This window comes from Lithobates pipiens, unplaced genomic scaffold, assembly GCF_037356315.1.
Source record: "Lithobates pipiens isolate NorthernLeopardFrog02 unplaced genomic scaffold, aLitPip1_a1.2 Scaffold_22, whole genome shotgun sequence".
Classification (NCBI taxonomy): Eukaryota; Metazoa; Chordata; class Amphibia; order Anura; family Ranidae; genus Lithobates; species Lithobates pipiens.
Window position 1 is genome coordinate 100,473,297 of NW_027507784.1, and position 18,864 is coordinate 100,492,160.

At 42.3% G+C, this 18,864-nt stretch overlaps 1 protein-coding gene across 2 annotated transcripts in view; it reads left to right on the forward strand.

Annotated features, from left to right (window-relative positions):
* The window catches only part of HAT1 (histone acetyltransferase 1), a 116,376-nt gene that overhangs the window by 78,401 nt on the left and 19,111 nt on the right, over positions 1-18,864 (forward strand). For both annotated transcript variants that reach the window (XM_077448001.1, XM_077448000.1), the window contains exon 9: positions 17,680-17,831. In XM_077448001.1, the coding sequence (XP_077304127.1) occupies positions 17,680-17,831 (152 nt within the window). The remainder of the gene's footprint in view (positions 1-17,679; positions 17,832-18,864) is intronic.

Genomic DNA, 18,864 nt, shown 5'->3' on the forward strand with positions numbered 1-18,864 from the left:
GTATGTACATGTATTTCTATGTGTTAGAAATATTGTATAAATGGACAACTTTCAAAAAAAGCATTTTAGTTTTCCCAAGGCGTCTTTCAGGACAGCACCTGAGAGATAGCGACTCCACCCTCCTCGTTAGGAAACACCTTCTTCCTCCAGACTTTAAAGGGAGGCGCCTCCCTACCACACATCAGTTTTTGTGTTTCCTCCGGCCCGGAGGGAACACCTTTTGGGAGGGAGTCTGTTTCTCTTAGGTGTTCCTGAGGGACTAGGCTTCTTTCCCTTTTTTTCCTCCTTTTGAGACCCGCTGTCCTCCCGACCTACCCACGCCTTGTCAGCGGTAGCAAGCGGGCTCCTCTTCCCCTCTTGTGCTCGGAGAGAGCCGAAGATTCGGTGGCCCGCACGTTCGTAGGCGCGGCGGCGCGCGTGTGCCGCCGCCATATTTTTTTCGGCGGTCGCGCCGGAAGTGACAGAGCGGGTCATCGGGTCAGCTGAAACGTCGTTTCCGGCGTGGACGCAGGGGGGAGGAGGGAGGACAGGTGCTGGTGCCTATTTCCGCTTCCGGTCCGGTGCAGCTGCACGGCGTGACTCCGGAGGCGGCGTTTAGCCACAAGTGGATCTCTGCACAGCTGTTATGGAAGATTCAGCGTCTGCAGCGGTGGGGACAGGCACAGGCACCAGCAAAGCCCAGGTAAGAGGCAGCAGTTAAAGTCTGCCTTTCTTTTTTTCGATTTCCTGGCGTTTGGTCTCGCTCTCTCTCTCCTTTTTCCCCCCTGGTGGCAAGGGGCCTGTCTGGGCACTAGAAGCTGACTGGTTTCTTCTCAGTGCACCTGTGTGGTGATCCCTATCAAAGCTGAGACTGGGTCTCACAAAGGGTTCCCTGGTTTTTTTCCCTTTTTTGTCTTTTTCTTCATAGGCTAAGAGCTCTGACCCAAAGAAAAGGTGTCCTTCTTGCAGGGCCAAGCTGGGAGAAAATTGGAAGAAAACCTTATGCAGTCCCTGCATTACTTCTTTAGTTAAGGAGGAATCTGCCTCTGTATGTGAGGATCTGGTGGCCTCTGTAAAGAAGGAGCTGTACGCCACGATCCAGAATTTTCGTGACTCACTAGCTAACCCGGCTGCTAGTCAGCCTTCCACTTCAGAGTCTTCCCAGGGATCTCTCTCAATCCCGGTGTTAGAATCTCTGCCTGAAGACTCTTCAGATAGGGAAAAGCAGTCCACTACTCTTTCCGTTAAAGATTCGGAAGAGGAGTTGGAGGATTCTGAGGTAGCCCCCTCTAAATTCAAACTGTCCCTTGAAGAGGTCGATGGGCTCCTTAAAGCCATTCATGCTACGCTTGGTTTAAGTGAGGAGAAAAAGGAATTATCACTCCATGACCGCATGTATGCTGGGTTGGATGAGCCTAGGGGCCGAACATTCCCAGTTCATCCGGTCATCTCTGAGGCCATTAGGAAAGAATGGCAGGATCCAGAGAAAAAGCCCTTTTTCTCAAAAGCCCACAAAAGGCGTTTTCCTTTCGAGGAGGACCCTGCAGCAGTATGGAACAAGGTGCCCAGACTGGATGCCGCCTTTTCCCAGGTTTCAAGGTCCACAGATCTGTCCTTTGAGGACATGGGAGTTTTGAAGGATCCGATGGATAAACGGATGGATCTTTTGCTCAAGAGATCATGGCAATCAGTTATTTAAAACCAGCAATGGCCACAACGTGTGTAGCCAGAAATTTAGAATACTGGATTAACCAGTTAAAGTCACATATAGCTGCAGATTCCCCTAAACAGGAAATCTTAGATTCTTTTCCTACCCTGATTACGGCAGTGGCCTATGTTGCAGATGCCTCAGCTGAGGCAATTAAGATATCAGCCAGGTCAGCAGCGTTAACTAATGCTGCAAGAAGAGCTTTATGGCTTAAAACCTGGCCGGGTGACTCGGCTTCAAAGAATAAGCTGTGTGGGTTACCCTTTTCAGGAGACTTGCTCTTCGGCTCTGACCTCGATAATATTCTTGACAGGACAGCCGATAAAAAGAGATCCTTTCCGGTCAAAAAGAAAAGGCAGGTACCAAAACGTCTTTTTCGACCTCAAAAAACTCAGGATCAGGACAGCAAGTTGCAAGGGAGAAGGAAAAGTTGGTCCGCCCCGAAGCCGAAGGGTAGAGGCGGAATTCTTTTCCGTCCTCCTACACAGGCCGAAAAATCGCAATGACTCGTCTCTGCGGGTGGGCGGAAGACTACAAAAATTTCTTCCGCAGTGGTCAGGGATAACTTCAAATCAGTTTGTCCTGACCACTCTCGCGCAGGGTTACTCACTCGAGTTTGTCAACAACCCCCCAAAAAAGTTCCTGATTACCAACACCCCGCGGGACCCAGTAAGGGCCCTGGCCACGAAGTCCTCTCTAGAGGAACTGATGCAACAGGGCGTAGTAGTACAGGTACCCCTGCAAGAACAGCAGGAGGGGTTTTATTCCCATGTTTTCCTAGTAAAGAAACCGACAGGGAAATTTCGGTTGATTCTCAACCTAAAACCTTTAAACGAGTCCATAAGGTACAGGAAGTTCAAAATGGACTCAATTTTTTCGGTCAGAAATCTGTTGACGCCAGGATGTTTTATGGCGTCAGTAGATTTAAAAGACGCATACCTACATGTTCCGATCTCTCCCCAGTCTCAGAAGTTTCTCAGGCTGGCGGTGAGGTTGGGGGGTGTGGTTCATCATCTCCAGTTCAGGGCCCTACCCTTCGGCCTGTCATCATCTCCCCGAAAAGACGCATACCTACGAAGGCCCCAAAATAATGGCAGAAGCTTTAGCGCCACTGCGTCTTCAGGGAATCGCAGTTATTCCTTATTTAGACGATCTGCTGTTTTTCGCCCCATCCAGCGAGGAATTGCAGACCAATCTAGGCAAAGCTCGCAGCCATCTGGAGGCGTTGGGTTGGATTTTGAACCTCCAAAAGTCGTCCCTAAACCCATCTCAGGAGATTCGGTTTTTAGGGTTTCTGATAAATTCGACGGAGCAAAAAATCTTCCTTCCTTTAGACAAAAAGGACAGGATTTCCGGTGCAGTGTCTTTATTACAGACCAGCCAAAATCTGACAGTAAGACAGGTTATGTCAGCTTTGGGGGTTCTGACTTCAGCAGTCCAGTGGGCAAGAATGCATTTCAGGTGTCTGCAGGCTTTCCTTCTAAAATCTTGGGATCACACAGTGGCATCCCTAGAGGCAGAGGTAAGAGTGTCAACCCAGGTAAAAAGGTCCCTATGGTGGTGGAAAAGACAGGATGTCTTATCGGAAGGGTTAGTCTGGGCTTTTCCAGTCGGAAAAAGACTAACAACCGACGCCAGTTCCTGGGGGTGGGGAGCCCATCTAGGAACACGGTTCACTCAGGGGTCCTGGGCCAAAGAGGAGACAATAAGGTCCTCAAACTGGAGGGAGCTCAAGGCGATTGCCTTAGCTCTGGAGTTGTTTGTTCAGGAGCTTCAGTCCCATCACGTCCAGGTCCTAACAGACAATGCCACGGCAGTGGCTTATTTAAACAGACAGGGGGGTACAAGAAGCAGGTCGCTTCAGGTACTGGCCATGGAGATTCTTCGGTGGGCGGAAAAACATTTGTTATCCCTATCAGCAGTCCACCTAAAAGGGGATCTAAACAGGGTAGCGGACTTCCTAAGCAGAAACGCTATTCGGGAAGCAGAATGGTCTCTAAACCCGGAGGTATTCACAATGATTGCCGGAAAATGGGGTTTACCAGAAGTAGACCTGTTCGCCTCAAGGGTGAACGCCCAGGTTCCGCAGTTCTTTTCCCTGGACAGTCGCGATGGCTCGCTGGGCACAGATGCGCTAGCTTATCCATGGGAATTTCGTCTTTGCTATGCTTTCCCCCCATTTCAGTTAATCCCGTTAATTTTAAGGAAAATTCAGAGGGAGAAGGTACCAGTTATTCTAATCACGCCCTTTTGGCCAAAAAGGGCTTGGTTTTCGACAGTTCTAGGCCTGGCAATCAAGCCTTGTTGGCGTCTGCCCCTCAGACACGATCTGTTGTTGCAGGGCCCAGTGAACCATCCAGGAGTGGCCAGCCTGGCTCTCACGGCCTGGTTTCTGAAAGGCAGCTCCTTAGGAGCAAGGGGTTTTCCAACCGTTTGATCTCGACCCTTTTAGCAAGTAGGAAAAGGGTTACGAGGGCCATTTATTCTAAGGTCTGGAAGCGTTATAAAACTTGGTGTTTGTCAGCCGCCCAGGTGCCAGGGAGCCTTGTCTCCATCTTGGAGTTTTTACAAGATGGTGCAGACAAGGGACTGGCAGTTAGTACCCTGAAGGTGCAGGTAGCAGCCCTGACAGTGTTCTTAGAAAAATCTGTGGCCTCAGATCCGCTGGTGATCAGGTTCTTTAGAGCTCTTAAAAGATCTAGGCCAGCTCCTGTTAAGGTTTTTCCTAGATGGGATTTGTCGGTAGTCCTACAGTCTCTAACAAAAGGGCCTTTTGAGCCTCTTGTGGAGGATTCCCTTAGGTTTCTCACATTAAGAACCGTGTTTCTGATTGCCATTGTCTCTGCACGCAGGATCAGTGAGCTAAATGCTCTGTCAATTAAAGAACCATATCTTTCCATTTTTTCTGATAGAGTTATTCTTAGAACAGATGCAAAATTCTTACCGAAGGTAGCTTCAGTTCAGAACCGTATACAGGACATAGTACTGCCAACGTTTTGTGTTAACCCCAAAGGAAATAAGGAGACTTCTTTCCATACTTTGGACGTCAGAAGGACTCTGCTGAGTTATTTAGAAAGGACGGAGTCCTTCAGGCGTTCAGATTCACTGTTTGTACTCTTCTCAGGAAGAAAAAAGGGTTTTCAGGCTTCTAAAGTTACTTTAGCTAGATGGCTGAAATTAGCTATCTCAGAGGCATATTCCCAGGCAGGGTTATCTCCTCCAGCAGAAATTTGTGCACACTCAACCAGAGCTCTGGCGTCTACGTGGGCAGAGAGAGCTGGTGCCACCCCTGAGCAGATCTGCAAGGCGGCGACGTGGTCGAGTTTTCACACATTTGTGAAACATTATAGACTGGATCTCACTTCTGCCAGCGATCAGGCGTTTGGCAGAAAGGTCCTGCAAGCTGTTGTCCCGCCCTAAGGGGTAAGTCTCTGTTATCCTCTCAGGTGCTGTCCTGAAAGACGCCTTGGGAAAGACCAAGTTAGACTTACCGGTAACTTGTTTTCCAGAAGTCTTTCAGGACAGCAAGCATCCGGCCCTATGGTATTATATTATGCTACGCTGTGACTAACGTATGTGTTTATGTGTTCCAGCCGGGGCCGGAGGTTCTCTTCTACAACTGATGTGTGGTAGGGAGGCGCCTCCCTTTAAAGTCTGGAGGAAGAAGGTGTTTCCTAACGAGGAGGGTGGAGTCGCTATCTCTCAGGTGCTGTCCTGAAAGACTTCTGGAAAACAAGTTACCGGTAAGTCTAACTTGGTCTTTCTTTACACATTTTCCAAAAACTTTTTGAAAAAAATGACATGTTCAAAAGACTCATTATGCCTCCTAGATATACATTGGGATGTTTTCTTTCCAAAACGGGGTCATTTTTTGGGAGTTTCCATTGTCCTGGTGCTCCAGGGCCTTCAAAAGTGCAAGAGGTAGTCAAATTATATGTGTAATTTATGCTCCTAGAATGCCTGATGGTGCTCCCTGCATGTTGGGCATCTGTATGTGGCCAGGCTGTGTGTCTCAGATGTGGTATCTCCATACTCAGGAGGAGTAGTAGAATGTGTTTTGGGGGTGTAATTTGTGCTATGCATAAGCTGTGTGTGACAAATAACCTGCTAATATAACAGTTTTGTGAAAAAATAAAAATAAATCTAAATCTTGATTTTGCAAAGAATTGTGGGGAAAAAAATTACAACTTCCAAAAACTCACCATGCCTCTTACTAAATACCTTGGAATGTCTGCTTTCCAGAAAGAGGTCTTTTGGGGGAAAGACATTCCAAGGTATTTCCTGGCTTGTGAGAGGGGCCATTAGTACATCAAGTGTGATACATTTTCAGATTGGCACCATACTTTGTGGACACTCTTTCACAAAGACCAAATAATATACACAGATTTGGGTTATTTTTTACCGAAGCTATGTAGCAGTATACATTTTGTCCAAAACACATGAAGAAAAATTACTAATTTGCTAAATTTTATAACAAACAAAGAATACTGCATTTTTTTTTTTTTTTTTTTTTTTTTTTTTTTTTTTTACAGAACTTTCAGTATATTTTGTTTTAGAGCGCAAAAAAAAAAAAAAACCCAGTGGTGATTAAATACCACCAAAAGAAAGCTCTATTTGTGTGAGAAAAACTGAAAATTGGTCTGGTTAGGAAGGAGGTTTAAGTGCCCAGTGGGTAAGTGGTTAAAGGTAACCATCCTCACCTGTGATATGTTTGCTTGTGTGCATAACAGGTCAATGATTTTCTGGTCTGCCGACAGACCCTCACATCTTTCCTCCACTGCTGCTCTGACATTTCTGGATTCTGAGTCATGGGGAATGCAAAATAATTGTCAAAGGATCTGTGGGAAAAGGTAGTTGAACTGTATAAAACAGGAAAGGGATAAACAAAATATCCAAATAATTGAGAATGCCAATCAGCAGTGTTCAAACACTAATCAAGAAGTGGAAGATTAGGGGTTCTGTTGAAACCAGGTAGACCGACTAACATTTTGGCCACAACTGCCAGGAAAATTGTTTGGGATGCAAAGAAAAGCCCACAAATAACTTCAGGTGAAATACAGGACTCTGAAAACCTGTGGTGTGGCTGTTTCAAGATGCACAATAAGGAGGCACTTGAAGAAAGATGGACTGCATGGTCGAGTCGCCAGAAGAAAACCATTACTACACAAATGCAACAAAGCATACAATACGCCAAACAGCACAGACAAGCCTCAAATCTTCTGGCACAAAGTCATTTGGAATGATGAGACCAAAATTTTAGCTTTTTGGTTACAACCATAAACACTACATTTGGAAAGGAGTCAAGGCCTATGATGAAAGGAACATTTGCATTCACCAGCCAGGAAGCTGCGTGTAGGACGTACTTGGACATTCCAACATGACAATGATCCAAAACACAAGGCCAAGTCGACCTGTCATTGGCTACAGCAGAATAAAGTGAAAGTTCTGGAGTGGCCATCTCAGTCTCCTCAGTCACCTTAATATCATTGAGCCACTCTAGGGAGATATCAAAAGTGCAGTTCATGCAAGCCAGTCCAAGAATTTGCAGGAACTGGAGGCTTTTTGCCAAGAGGAATCTGAGAAAATAAAGAGCCTCATCCACAAATACCACATGAGACTTGAAGCTGTGATTAATGTTAAAGGAGTCAATGCACAGTATTAAGAACTGGGGTACGTAAACTTCTGATCAGAGTTATTTGGGTAGTTTCTGCTGCCATTATGATTTAAAGAGTAAACACCGTTGATTGATAATAAATGGCTTCGGCCAAACACTAACCATGAGTGAAAAAGTTTGTGTTATCATTCATATTCTCTGAAAATTGGCCAAGAAATCATAAATTCTGCCAGGATATGTAAACTTATGAGCACAACTTTACACACACGCACTTGTATGTACATGGGCAGTCCTTCACACACACACAATTGATTATAATATAACTGACAAATGTGATACATTTTTGTATGGAATTTGTATGGGGTGTATAATGTTCTGATCATTTGGTTGACAAGGAAATGCACATATGTGTTCTACAAGAATGTTAGGCATGTCAACAGTATGTCCTGCACCGGATATGTTCGATGTGATATTTTTTTTTTCTTTCTCTTGGGTTAAATGTGTTCACCAGATGTTGTAGGTCTTACATCCTCAGCATTGCAGAATTTTTCTATGATGGCATATTTCCTTGTATGTTGTGAACAGCTTGGTAGGATTACACAAATGAAAAAGTCTAATACACCCCTGTTAAAATGTCAGGTTTCTGTAATGTCAAAAAATGAGACAAAGATAAGATCATTTCAGAACTTTTTCCATCTTTAATGTGACCTATAAATTGTACAACTCAGTTGAACAACAAACTGAAATCTTTTGTGGAGGGAAGTAAAAAAAACAAAAAAAAAAAACTATAATATGGTTGCATAAGTGTGCACACCCTTAAACGAATGCTTTGTTGAAGCACCTTTTGATTTTATTACAGCACGCAGTATTTTTGGGTATGAGTCAGCATGGCACATCTTGGCTTGGCAATATTTGCCCATTCTTCTTTGCAAAAACACTCCAAATCTGTCAGATTGCAAGGGCATCTCCTGTGCACAGCCCTCTTCAGATCACCCCACAGGTTTTCAATCGGATTCAGGCCTGGGCTCTGGCTGGGCCATTCCAAAACTTGAATCTCCTGGTAAAGCCATTCCTTTGTTGATTTGAATGTAATGCATCCTATGCATTAAGGTGAAAAAAACACCTGCCAGTGACCGGCCCCCCCTGCCCCTCTGTTTTACTTACCTGAGCCCTGGAATTTCCCATGGTGGAGACGTGCTGTCCCTCTGCTTGTGGTTCTTGGCTCTTGATTTTATAGATTGATAGCCATTGGCTCCCACTGCTTTCAATCAAATCCAAAGACTGGAGTGGGGCCAAGTCCTACGCTTGGCGTCTATGGACACCGAATGATGGACTCAGGAGTGCGCCTGCAAGATAATCTCCCGGGAGAGCGCTTCTCCTAGGGGAGTTATCTGATAGGATCCACCAGGGGACCCCAGAAATCGAGGATCGGGCCACTCTGTGCAAAACTGCACAGTGGAGTTAAGTATGATATGTATGTTAAAAAAAAATTATATCACTTTAATGTTCAGCTTTCCAGCAGATGTCTGAAGTTTGTGCCAATATTGACTGGTATTTCGAACCGTTCATAATTCCTTGACTAAGGCCTCTGTTTTTTTTTTTTTGTTTTTGTTTCTTGGAGTGTTTTTCCAGCACTCCTAAATGCTACTAGTAGTAGCGTTTTTGAGCTACCCGCCCCCCACCCCCCCTTTGCTGTGAAAGCGTTAACGGTCCTAAAACGCTACTACAAAAGCTATTGCCAGCGGGGGGTTGTGTTTTTTTTCAGTTAATCTAGTATGAATAGAGACTCAAGCTTTACTACAGAACAGAGGCAAGTAGTAGATAATGGTAGAAGTTTCCTGGGCTGGCCTACAGGGTTTTAGTTTGCCATTGTCCAGTACTCCTGTTGGTGGCAGTACATCCTGAATGTGAAAGACTGTGTCCCTCAACAAGTTGCCCAATCTGTGTTGGTGAGAGCTTTATTTTTAAAAAAAGTTGCTTGGTAAAAGACCTGATTCCTTTCTACACATGGAGATATCTGTCTAGAAGATTTTTTCTTTATTGTAAATGTTTAAGGGTCTGAAATTCTCATTGACCTGTTGATGTTCCATGGGGTTAAGGATGCCAGAATTGGCTTAGTGATTTGGCAGTAAAAGGGTACAGGCTTTTCTGAACAATTAAATCTTTTTGTTTCCTTCTCTTTGAAATGCTGGGTATTTATGTGCTTACCGTACAATGGAGTGGCTAATGACCTTGGATAATGGTAGCCAGGCTGCTTTTCCCAGGCAGCTGTGTCGATTCTTAAGATTAGTAAGCCCTTTACACAGTAAAATATAATGTGTAAATGTCTCGGTCTACCCATCCACCTCAAAATGATCGTTTGTCTATTTGTATTGATCTTTTCATTAAACAAGGCAGAGTTGGCAAAGTATAATTAACATATGAAAAGGAAAATAGGCAAGTGTTTAATTTGACTTTTTTTTTTTTTTTTTACTTTTTATCTTAAAGTGAAACTCCACCTTTCCTTTCTGAAGATTGCAGCTTTTTCATGCGCTTACTCGTTTCCTTTAGGTTTATATCTTTTTAAAAGTACCACAAGCTTTGTCAATTTTATTTCCTATATAGGATTCCATATGTGTAGTAGTTTTCTCCAGCTTTGTTGGCAGGTCTAAAAGCTGCTGTGAGATGCACTGTGCAGAAACTGTTGCAATTAAAATATATTATACTATATAATATATTCTGCAGTACACTGTTTTTTCATCTTTTCAGTGAAGAGCTGTGCAGGGGGATGTGTCAGCACAAATCTAACCATTGGTGTGCAGGCTGGCTGTGCTCCAAAATAGAATGCACTGACCATACAAAGGAAGCAATGCAAAGAGAGCAAGATACTTTTTATACACGTACATGGTATCAGACACCGATCAAAAATATGAAATGTTGGGGTAACATACGTTTTAAGGAGATTTCATTGAACCTCATTAGGAGGGGTGTGTGTTTTTTTTTGTTTTTCATTTTAAGGTCTCATGCACACTGGATGTTTTTCCAGCTGATTTTAGAGCCATCTGGCTTTTTTTTTTTTTCATTACCCTCTAACTCCCCTGCATGTTGGCCCATGTACCCATGCACAACACAGGCTTTTAGCAGCGTTTAGGCAGGGGTAGGCAACCTCTGCCCTCCAGTTGTTTTGAAACTACGTCCTATAGACGTTGCAAGACCCTGACAAACACAGTTGGATTTAGGCAGTTTCAGTTGCTTCTGTCTCTTCAGTAATCTCAGACTCATTGAGATTTCTTCCAGGACTAAATCCGCCTGTACTTTCTAGAATTGAGGAAACCAATAATTTCAGCCAAGTTCCACGTTTAGAGACAGAGCATTTAAACTTGCAAGAAGCCTCAACCATGCTTCACTTTTGCCATTTAGATGTTCAACCTTATACTGTTATCCTGGCCTGTAGTGAACAAACTGCCTTTTGTTACAGACAAATATTTTGAATTTGCACTCATCAGTCCAGAGCACCTGCAACCATTTCTCTCAACACCAGTTATTGTGCTTATGTTTAGCAAAGTCACTTGGCCTTGTTTCCATGGCAGAAGACTTGCCCGACTTTTAGTGGGTGTACCAGGGTCCCAGTGGTTTCTGCCAAGACTGGGCTGCTAGTGCTACAGGACCCCTTACAATTGCAAACGACTTTATCTTTCATCTGGGACACTAAGTTTCTTAGCTGACCACTGCACATTTGGTCCTCGGCTTTGCCTGTTTTTGTGCGTCTGCAGAAGTGCTTAGACAGTACATCTGAAATCGCCCATCTTGCTTCCATATGTCTTCTTGTAAGAGATGTTGATAAAACAGTGTTGATGTGCTCAGTCTTTGTGTAAGATGTTTTTAATATTTACCGGTCTTCTGTGACCTCAGCTTAGTTGGGCTATGTTCCCACTGGTAATTAGGTCTGATATGAATAGTAATGCCTGGAATCGCAGATTCCTCCTCCAGCTCTCAGCAGCTAGGTGCAGCCAATGGCCCCATTCACTACCATGACAGGTCGCCGGCAGAAGCAGGTATTCGGGGCTGTCCACACAGCCAGTGATTACTTGCTGTGATCCTGTTGGACGTACTTTCAATGCACCCAGCAGTGATCACTGCAGGTTCATTTAAGCATGGATTTTCCCCACCCAATATCATTCCTCCTGCACAGCTGGTTATGTTGGTTCAATTATTGTATTTAACCCACATTTGATCTAATTGGTCATTAGCACCCATTTGCCATAATCGTTCAAACATGCTGTAGATCATATGCCTGCAAAACCTTTCACTGTGCACAAGTGTATCCGAGAGATTGATGCCTTTTTCAAGGAAATGGGTGGACACTCAAACTATTGTTTGTTTAGTTTCTCTGTATGAACTTTGTAGGTTAATTGATAAAACAAAATTATTTTATTATTTCATTATTTTTGACAGCATTCTCACTTTTGTCTGACTTGTCTAGAACAACAGTACTGTGTGTGTGTGTGTGTGTGTGTGTGTGTGTGTGTGTGTGTGTGTGTGTGTATGTGTATATATATATATATATATATATATATATATATATATATATATATATATATATATATATTTATTATAAGGGGGTGTATGTGTATATATTTTACACAGAATACACTTAAGATATCTCCACGTGGGTGAAACAATAGCAAATAAAAAATTGCACATACAGTTGCTACGCAAGTCACATTGTAATAGAATGTTATTAAAAATTACCTTTCCTTTTCAATCTAAAGCACTGTAATTTTCTGTAAAATTCAGTGCAATATGACAACCTGGAGGCTTTCTGTATGCAGTTGGTGGACAGAACCTTCCCCGAAAAGTAATTTCCTGCTTGATTGGCTCAAAATTTTTTCCCAGAAGTCTGCACTAAGATACAAGTCAGATTTTCGGCAGAGTCATTTTGCACCAGATCCCTTGTATAAGCAAAGCATATCGGAGAAGGATTTGGGGATTTTAAAGGTGCACAAATACAAGAAAGTAAAAAAAGATAAATTTATTGAAGAACATTAAAATCTATATAAAGACACGAATATATCCAAAATTATCATACAATACATACAGGTGCTGATTGACTCTCCATGTTTTGCCATTCCAATGGCTTCTTCAGGAAATTTTATTATTGGGCACTGTACAAATGATCACTAAATTGTCAAAAAATTGAAAGATTTTTAGAGAAAAACAAAGAATATTACAAAATATATACATTTTAAATTGAATTGAGGATTGAGCGACAGGAGGACTTCAATTAATTACCTGTATATTCAATAAGTAAATTTAAAAGGTTTTAAAGGCTCCAGAGTCATAGGGATGGATCAGGGGATGTAACCATAGAGAGGGCTATAGCCGTATAAACAGATGCCCACTAACAGTCCATCTAAGGTGAAAAACTGAATAATCTATATCAAGGATAAAAATCCATTAAGCCAAAAAATAAGGCAGAAAAGCCTACCTGAGGCTAGCAATGTTGATGAAAAATTCCAAAATTTCTAAATATTTCCCGTTATTCCTTTCTCAGATGAACGGAGGAACCAAGAGCGGCACAGTGGTATAGTTGGTAGCACTCTCGCCTAGCAGTAAAAAGGGTCGCTGGTTTGAATCCCAACCACGACACTACCTGCCTGGAGTTTGTATGTTCTCCCTGTGCCTGCGTATGTTTCCTCCAGGTACTCCGGTTTCTTTCCACACTTCAAAAACTTGCTGGTAGGTTAATTGGCTTCTGTCCAAAATTGGCCCCAGTATATGAATGTGAGTTGGGGACCTTGGATTGTTGGCTTCTTGAGGGTAGAGACCAATGTGTGTGTGGAGCGCTGCATAAAATTGACAGTGTTATATGGGTACCTTAAATAAAACAATATAATTGATGAGCATCTTAACCCCTTCCCGCCGAGCGTACGCAGATGTGCGTACTCGGCTTCTGGGGGGTATACCGGGATGATGCCCGCACCTGCAGGCATCATCCCGGTACCATTTTCTTCAGCGGGTGATTGGCTTTCCAGCCATAACAACCGATGCGGCTAAAAGCCGCTCGGCTGTTATGCCGGAGGAGTGGGAGGGGACATCCCCCTCCTGCCGCTGTTACCGGTGCTCCCGTTAGATCGGGAGCACCGATTCCGTGTGCGATGCCGCTGGGGAGGAACTGGAACAAAGCCATAATCGGCTTCGTTCCAGTCTCCTCATAGTAAACAGGGAAGCAACGTCATGACGTCACTTCCCATTTACTCGGCTGCCAATGGTGCCGGTTTTAAAAATGTATACGGTATTCAGAATCGCAGTTTTCGGCGATCTGAATACATTGAAGTGTAAAGGAGGGGTCGGGGGGTCCTCTATAAAGAGTACCTGTCACCACCTATTACTGTCACAAGAGATGTTTACATTCCTTGTGACAGCAATAAAAGTGATCAATTTTTTTTTTTTTTTTAAACAATTTAGTCATTTTGAAATAAATAAAAAATTAATTTTTAAAGCGCTCGCGAAGCAAAGAAAACGCATACGGAAGTCGCGCCCGCATATGTAAACGGTGTTCAAATCACACGTGAGGTATCGCCACGATCGTCAGAGCGAGAGCAATAATTCTAGCACTAGACCTCCTCTGTAACGCTAACCTGGTAACCGTAATTTTTAAAGTGTCGCCTATTGAAATTTTTAGGTACCGTACTTTGTCGTCAATCCACAAGTGCGTGTGATTATAAAGTGTGACATGTTTGGTATCTATTTACTCGGCGTAACATTATCTTTCACATTATGCAAAAAAATTGGGCTAATTTTACTGTTTTTTTTAAAATTCATGAAAGTGTCCCTTTTCCCAAAAAGTTGCATTTAAAACACCGCTGCGCAAATACCGTGTGACATAAAATATTGCAACAATCGCCGTTTTTTTCTCTAGAGTCTCTGCTAAAAAAATATATATAATGTTTGGGGGTTCCAAGTAATTTTCTAGCAAAAAATATGGATTTTAACTTGTAAACACCAAATGCCAAAAATAGGCTTAGTCATGAAAGGGTTAATGAGACACAATGTACAGGGATAGGGACAACTATAGACACGCATCCACTCTCAGGTTGAATTGGGTGGACTGGTGTCCTTATTCAATTTTACTAACTATATAAGAGGGGAGTGGAGGGGAGAACATTTTTATTTTTTTTTTCCTTAGAGCTCTAACTCATCAGAGGCCACCTTTAAAACCAAGAACAAATGACCAAATCAATACAAATACGTCTCCCATCAGTCAAGGATAAGAGCCAGTAAAACATTGGCTCCAAAGTAGCATAATTACCTGCTATGAAAAGACCACCATATCTTCTCCCCCCTCCTGTGCTGGACCATAACCACCAACTGTGGCTGCCATCCTTTTATATCCCCCTCCACCCCCAATGGAGACAATTTGGTGCCAAATGGGGGTGAGGACGCCTTGTTGCTCCAGCGCGCATGCCGAGGTCGTGCCGGAAATTGCGTCAAAAACATTGAGTACAATAGAGTCAAAAGACAGCACCCACCGGTAAATGATGCCAGACGATACAAACATTGCGCATTAAAGACGTAGGATGTTAGAGGTAAACGACGCAGATGTCGGTGCCCTAATGGTGTCGGCCATCCCACGTAGAAACGTGGAACCTGCGCCATGATGACACCATGGTCTCTAAACTACTGCCCTCCACAACCGTGCCCTAGATGACAAAGGCCACACATTGTGATGCCGGTCATGGAATGGGACACTGAGGTGCTATCTAGCGGAGTCCAAGGGAACGGACACCACAAATGATTACGCTCTGGGCTTTGCATATGGTCACCTAATCCAGATCCAATCCCCTATAAATCAATTTAACAGACAGATAACTGTATATTAGAGTGTCTCAAAGTAGGAGAGACATATATTATTAATAGACAAAACAACTCATTGACCCATTGTTAAAATTCTTTAAAGCAAATTACCTATACAAGGCATGAAGCGCAATCAAGAAAACCTTGCCAATCCAGGTTACAGGTTGATTGCAGACAAAATTTGAAATAGAAAAATTTCTATACAAATATGATTAACGAGAATTTAATCTTGTAGAAAAAATTCAGATAAAATATCTGAGAAGGGAATAATGGGAATTATTTAGAATCTTTGGAATTTGTCATCAACATTGCTAGCCTCAGGTAGGCTTTTCTGCCTTATTTTCAGGATTGATGGATAAAAATCCTTGATATTGATTATTCAGTTTCCCCCCTTAGATGGACTATTATTGGGCATTTATTTATACAGATATATTGCTCTCTATGGTTACACCAATTGATTCATCCCAATGACTCTGGAGCCTTTAAAATCTTTTACATTTAGTTATTGAATATACAGGTAATTAACCACTTAAGGACCAGGCCTCTTTTTCTGACTCGGTGTTTACATGTTTAAAACAGTTTTTTTTTTTTTGCTAGAAAATTACTTGGAACCCCCAAACATTTTATATTGTTTTTTTCCTAACACCCTAGAGAATAAAATGGCGGTCATTGCAATACTTTTTTTCACACCGTATTTGCGCAACGGTCTTAAAGTCCACTTTTTTGAATAAACAAATAAGACAACAGTAAAATTAGCCCAATTTTTTTATATTGTGAAAGATAATGTTATGCCGAGTGAATTGATACCCAACATGTCACGCCCGCTCGTGGAATGATGTCAAAATTTTAGCCTCAAAAATCTCCATAAGAGACATTTAAAAAATTCTACAGGTTGCATTTTTTGCGATACAGATGAGGACTAGGGCTAGAATTATTGCTCTCGCTCTACCGATGGCGGCGATACCTTACATGTGTGGTTTGACTACCATTTTCATATGTGGGTGCTACTCACGTATGCGCTTGCTTCTGCGCGCTAAATCGTCGGGACGGGGTATTTTTAAAAACCTTTTTTTTTTTTTTTTTATTCTTATTTATTTAAAAAAAAAAAATCACTTTTATTCCTATTACAAGGAATGTAAACATCCCTTGTTATAGAAAAAAAGCATGACAGGTCCTCTTAAATATGAGATCTGGGGTCAAAAAGTCCTCAGATCTCATATTTGAACTTAAATGCAATATAAAAATTTTTTTTATATATATATCTCTATCTATATATATATATCTCTATCTATATATATATATATCTCTTTTAAGAGGTATGGGCGGAAGTGACGTTTTGACGTCTCTTCCGCCCTCCTATGGTATAGAGATGAGTGGGGGCCAATTTAGCCTCACTCGTCTCCATACCCAGCCATTGATAGGACCCGATCGCCTCCGCCGCTACGGACGGCTCCGGTATCGCACACACGACCGGCGCCTGAAGAGATGGATATCTCGGTTGTGGCAGCAGCTGCTGCCGTTACTGAGATATCCCTCTTCAAAAATGGGCGTACATCGGCGTGCGCTGGTCGTAAAGTGGTTGGTTAATCTAGTCTTTGTTGTCGCTCGATCCTTGCCAACTCGGGAAATTAAAATTTAAAATGTATATTTGTATATTTTGTAATATTCTGTTTTTCTCTCAAAATCATTTTCTATTTTTGACTCTTTAGCGATCATTTGTACAGTGCCTGATAATTCTCCTGAAGAAGCAATTGGTATAGCGAAACATGTAGAGGGTCAATCAGTTTGCACCTGTCTATGTATTGTATGATCATTTTGGATATATTCATGTCTTTATATTGCTTTTAATGTTCAATAATTTTTTATTTACTTGTATTTGTGCACGTTTAAAATCCCCAAATCATTCTCTGATATGCTTTACTGTATTCACTAATGCTAGCAGCATAGGGGGTTAAAAATAGTTTGAGGAATGTGGCTTTAAAGTGTAACTAAAGGCAAAACCTTTTCTTTTTTTTTTGTTTATTTTTTCTTTTTAAATGGAATAAGGGAGCGTTGCACCCCCTGACCATTTTTGCCATTTGTGTCCTATTAGGGAGATTTCCCTTGGCTTCCTGTCCCATAACCAAACAGGAAGTGAAAGTAAATCCCTCCAAAGTAAGGGAATCCTGTTGTGTCCCCAGAACTAGTGTCCCAATTGGAAGTTTTCCCCTGTTAGTGTTTTGATGTCAACCCAAAAATTGTGATTTTGTTTTACTTTCACTAATAAGAGTAAGTGGGACAAATAGTGAGGATGTATCTCCCTAACAGGGGAACAGGCAACAATAACTGACAATTCTAATCCCTCTCCAATCTATCTAAAAAAAAATATTTTTCTTAACAAAAATGAAGTTTAAGGCTGTACCAATGATTGCAACATTAAAGCCTGATTCCTATTTGCTTAGTTATTTGTATACAGAATGCAAGGCAGAGAAATAATGGGGTTTTGGAAGAAAAAAAAAAGATTTTGACAGTTTAATTTCTTTTCTTTTTTTCTTTTGTCCAGCTGAAGATCCATCAGAAAACTTTGTCAGGCTCCGAGACTTTGTTCTTGCAAAGCTTTGCCAGAATCTGCCGTGTTTTTCTCCTGAAAAACTTCTTGAAGGATTCAGTCAAGAAATGGTGACAGAGGCTCAACAGAAACTCAAGATAAATAAGGTATTTTAGCTATAGCATCGCCTGTGATGACTTGGTGAGCACAGTATTACTCTTTACATTGACGTGCTGTTGACTCGGGAAAAATTCCTAAAGCCTGAATATTTCCCCCTTCTTCCTGACATGAATGCTGCAGACTATTCCATATCATTATCTGGCTTTCATGGGAATTTAGCTTACACTCCTAGAAATGCTGACATATAGTGGGAAAAGCATGAACTTTCAATTCTGATACAAATATACATTATGTGCTTTTTAAATCTCCTTAAATGGATAGAAAAACTGAAGGGAGTACACTGCACATTCTATACCTGTGGGATTATGTATGTTCTGTGGTAGAAGCTGCCATATTTGCATGCATTAACCTCTTTCTGCCCGACCTATAATTGAATGAATGAAGGCCAAGCTATCATTTTGGGTGCATGTCCTCCCAGGATCACACCACGCTGCGACATGATCTGTCACCCACTGTTTCTACCAGACACAGTGGATGACAAATCCTTGTACCCAGCCACTGCCAGTACCATGTGATCACTGCGACAGATCACATGAGTTCACAATGAATGGCTTTCATTCATAGCCGTTCATTGTGTACTGTTGTGTTGATCTCTGTGATCACATGGTACAGGCACGGCCAATCGCACTGCATCTGTACCATATGATAGTTGTGGTCAATCATCGCTGTACATGTTGGATGAATGGATGCTATTCTACTTCTCTATATGTGACTGTGACTCTGCCCTGCAGGGCTTAGAAGGAATATTGGCAGCTTTAATCGCATCCTCCATCTAAGAGGATAGGAAGCATGCTAGACCCCTCTCCCCCACCCCAAACCCCTTTTTCCAATGGAACATTGGGCACAGGATGAGGTATTACCCTCAGGTGATCACGGTAAAAAACAAGCCGAATTTTCCTCTGCGGAGAAAACAGTTGAACCTTTATGCAACCTCGCAATCTGACAGATTGGTACAAACTCTTACAGAGATGGTTCATTCCACTTTTTATGCCACTCCTAACAGAGTCCGCTGAAAGTTCG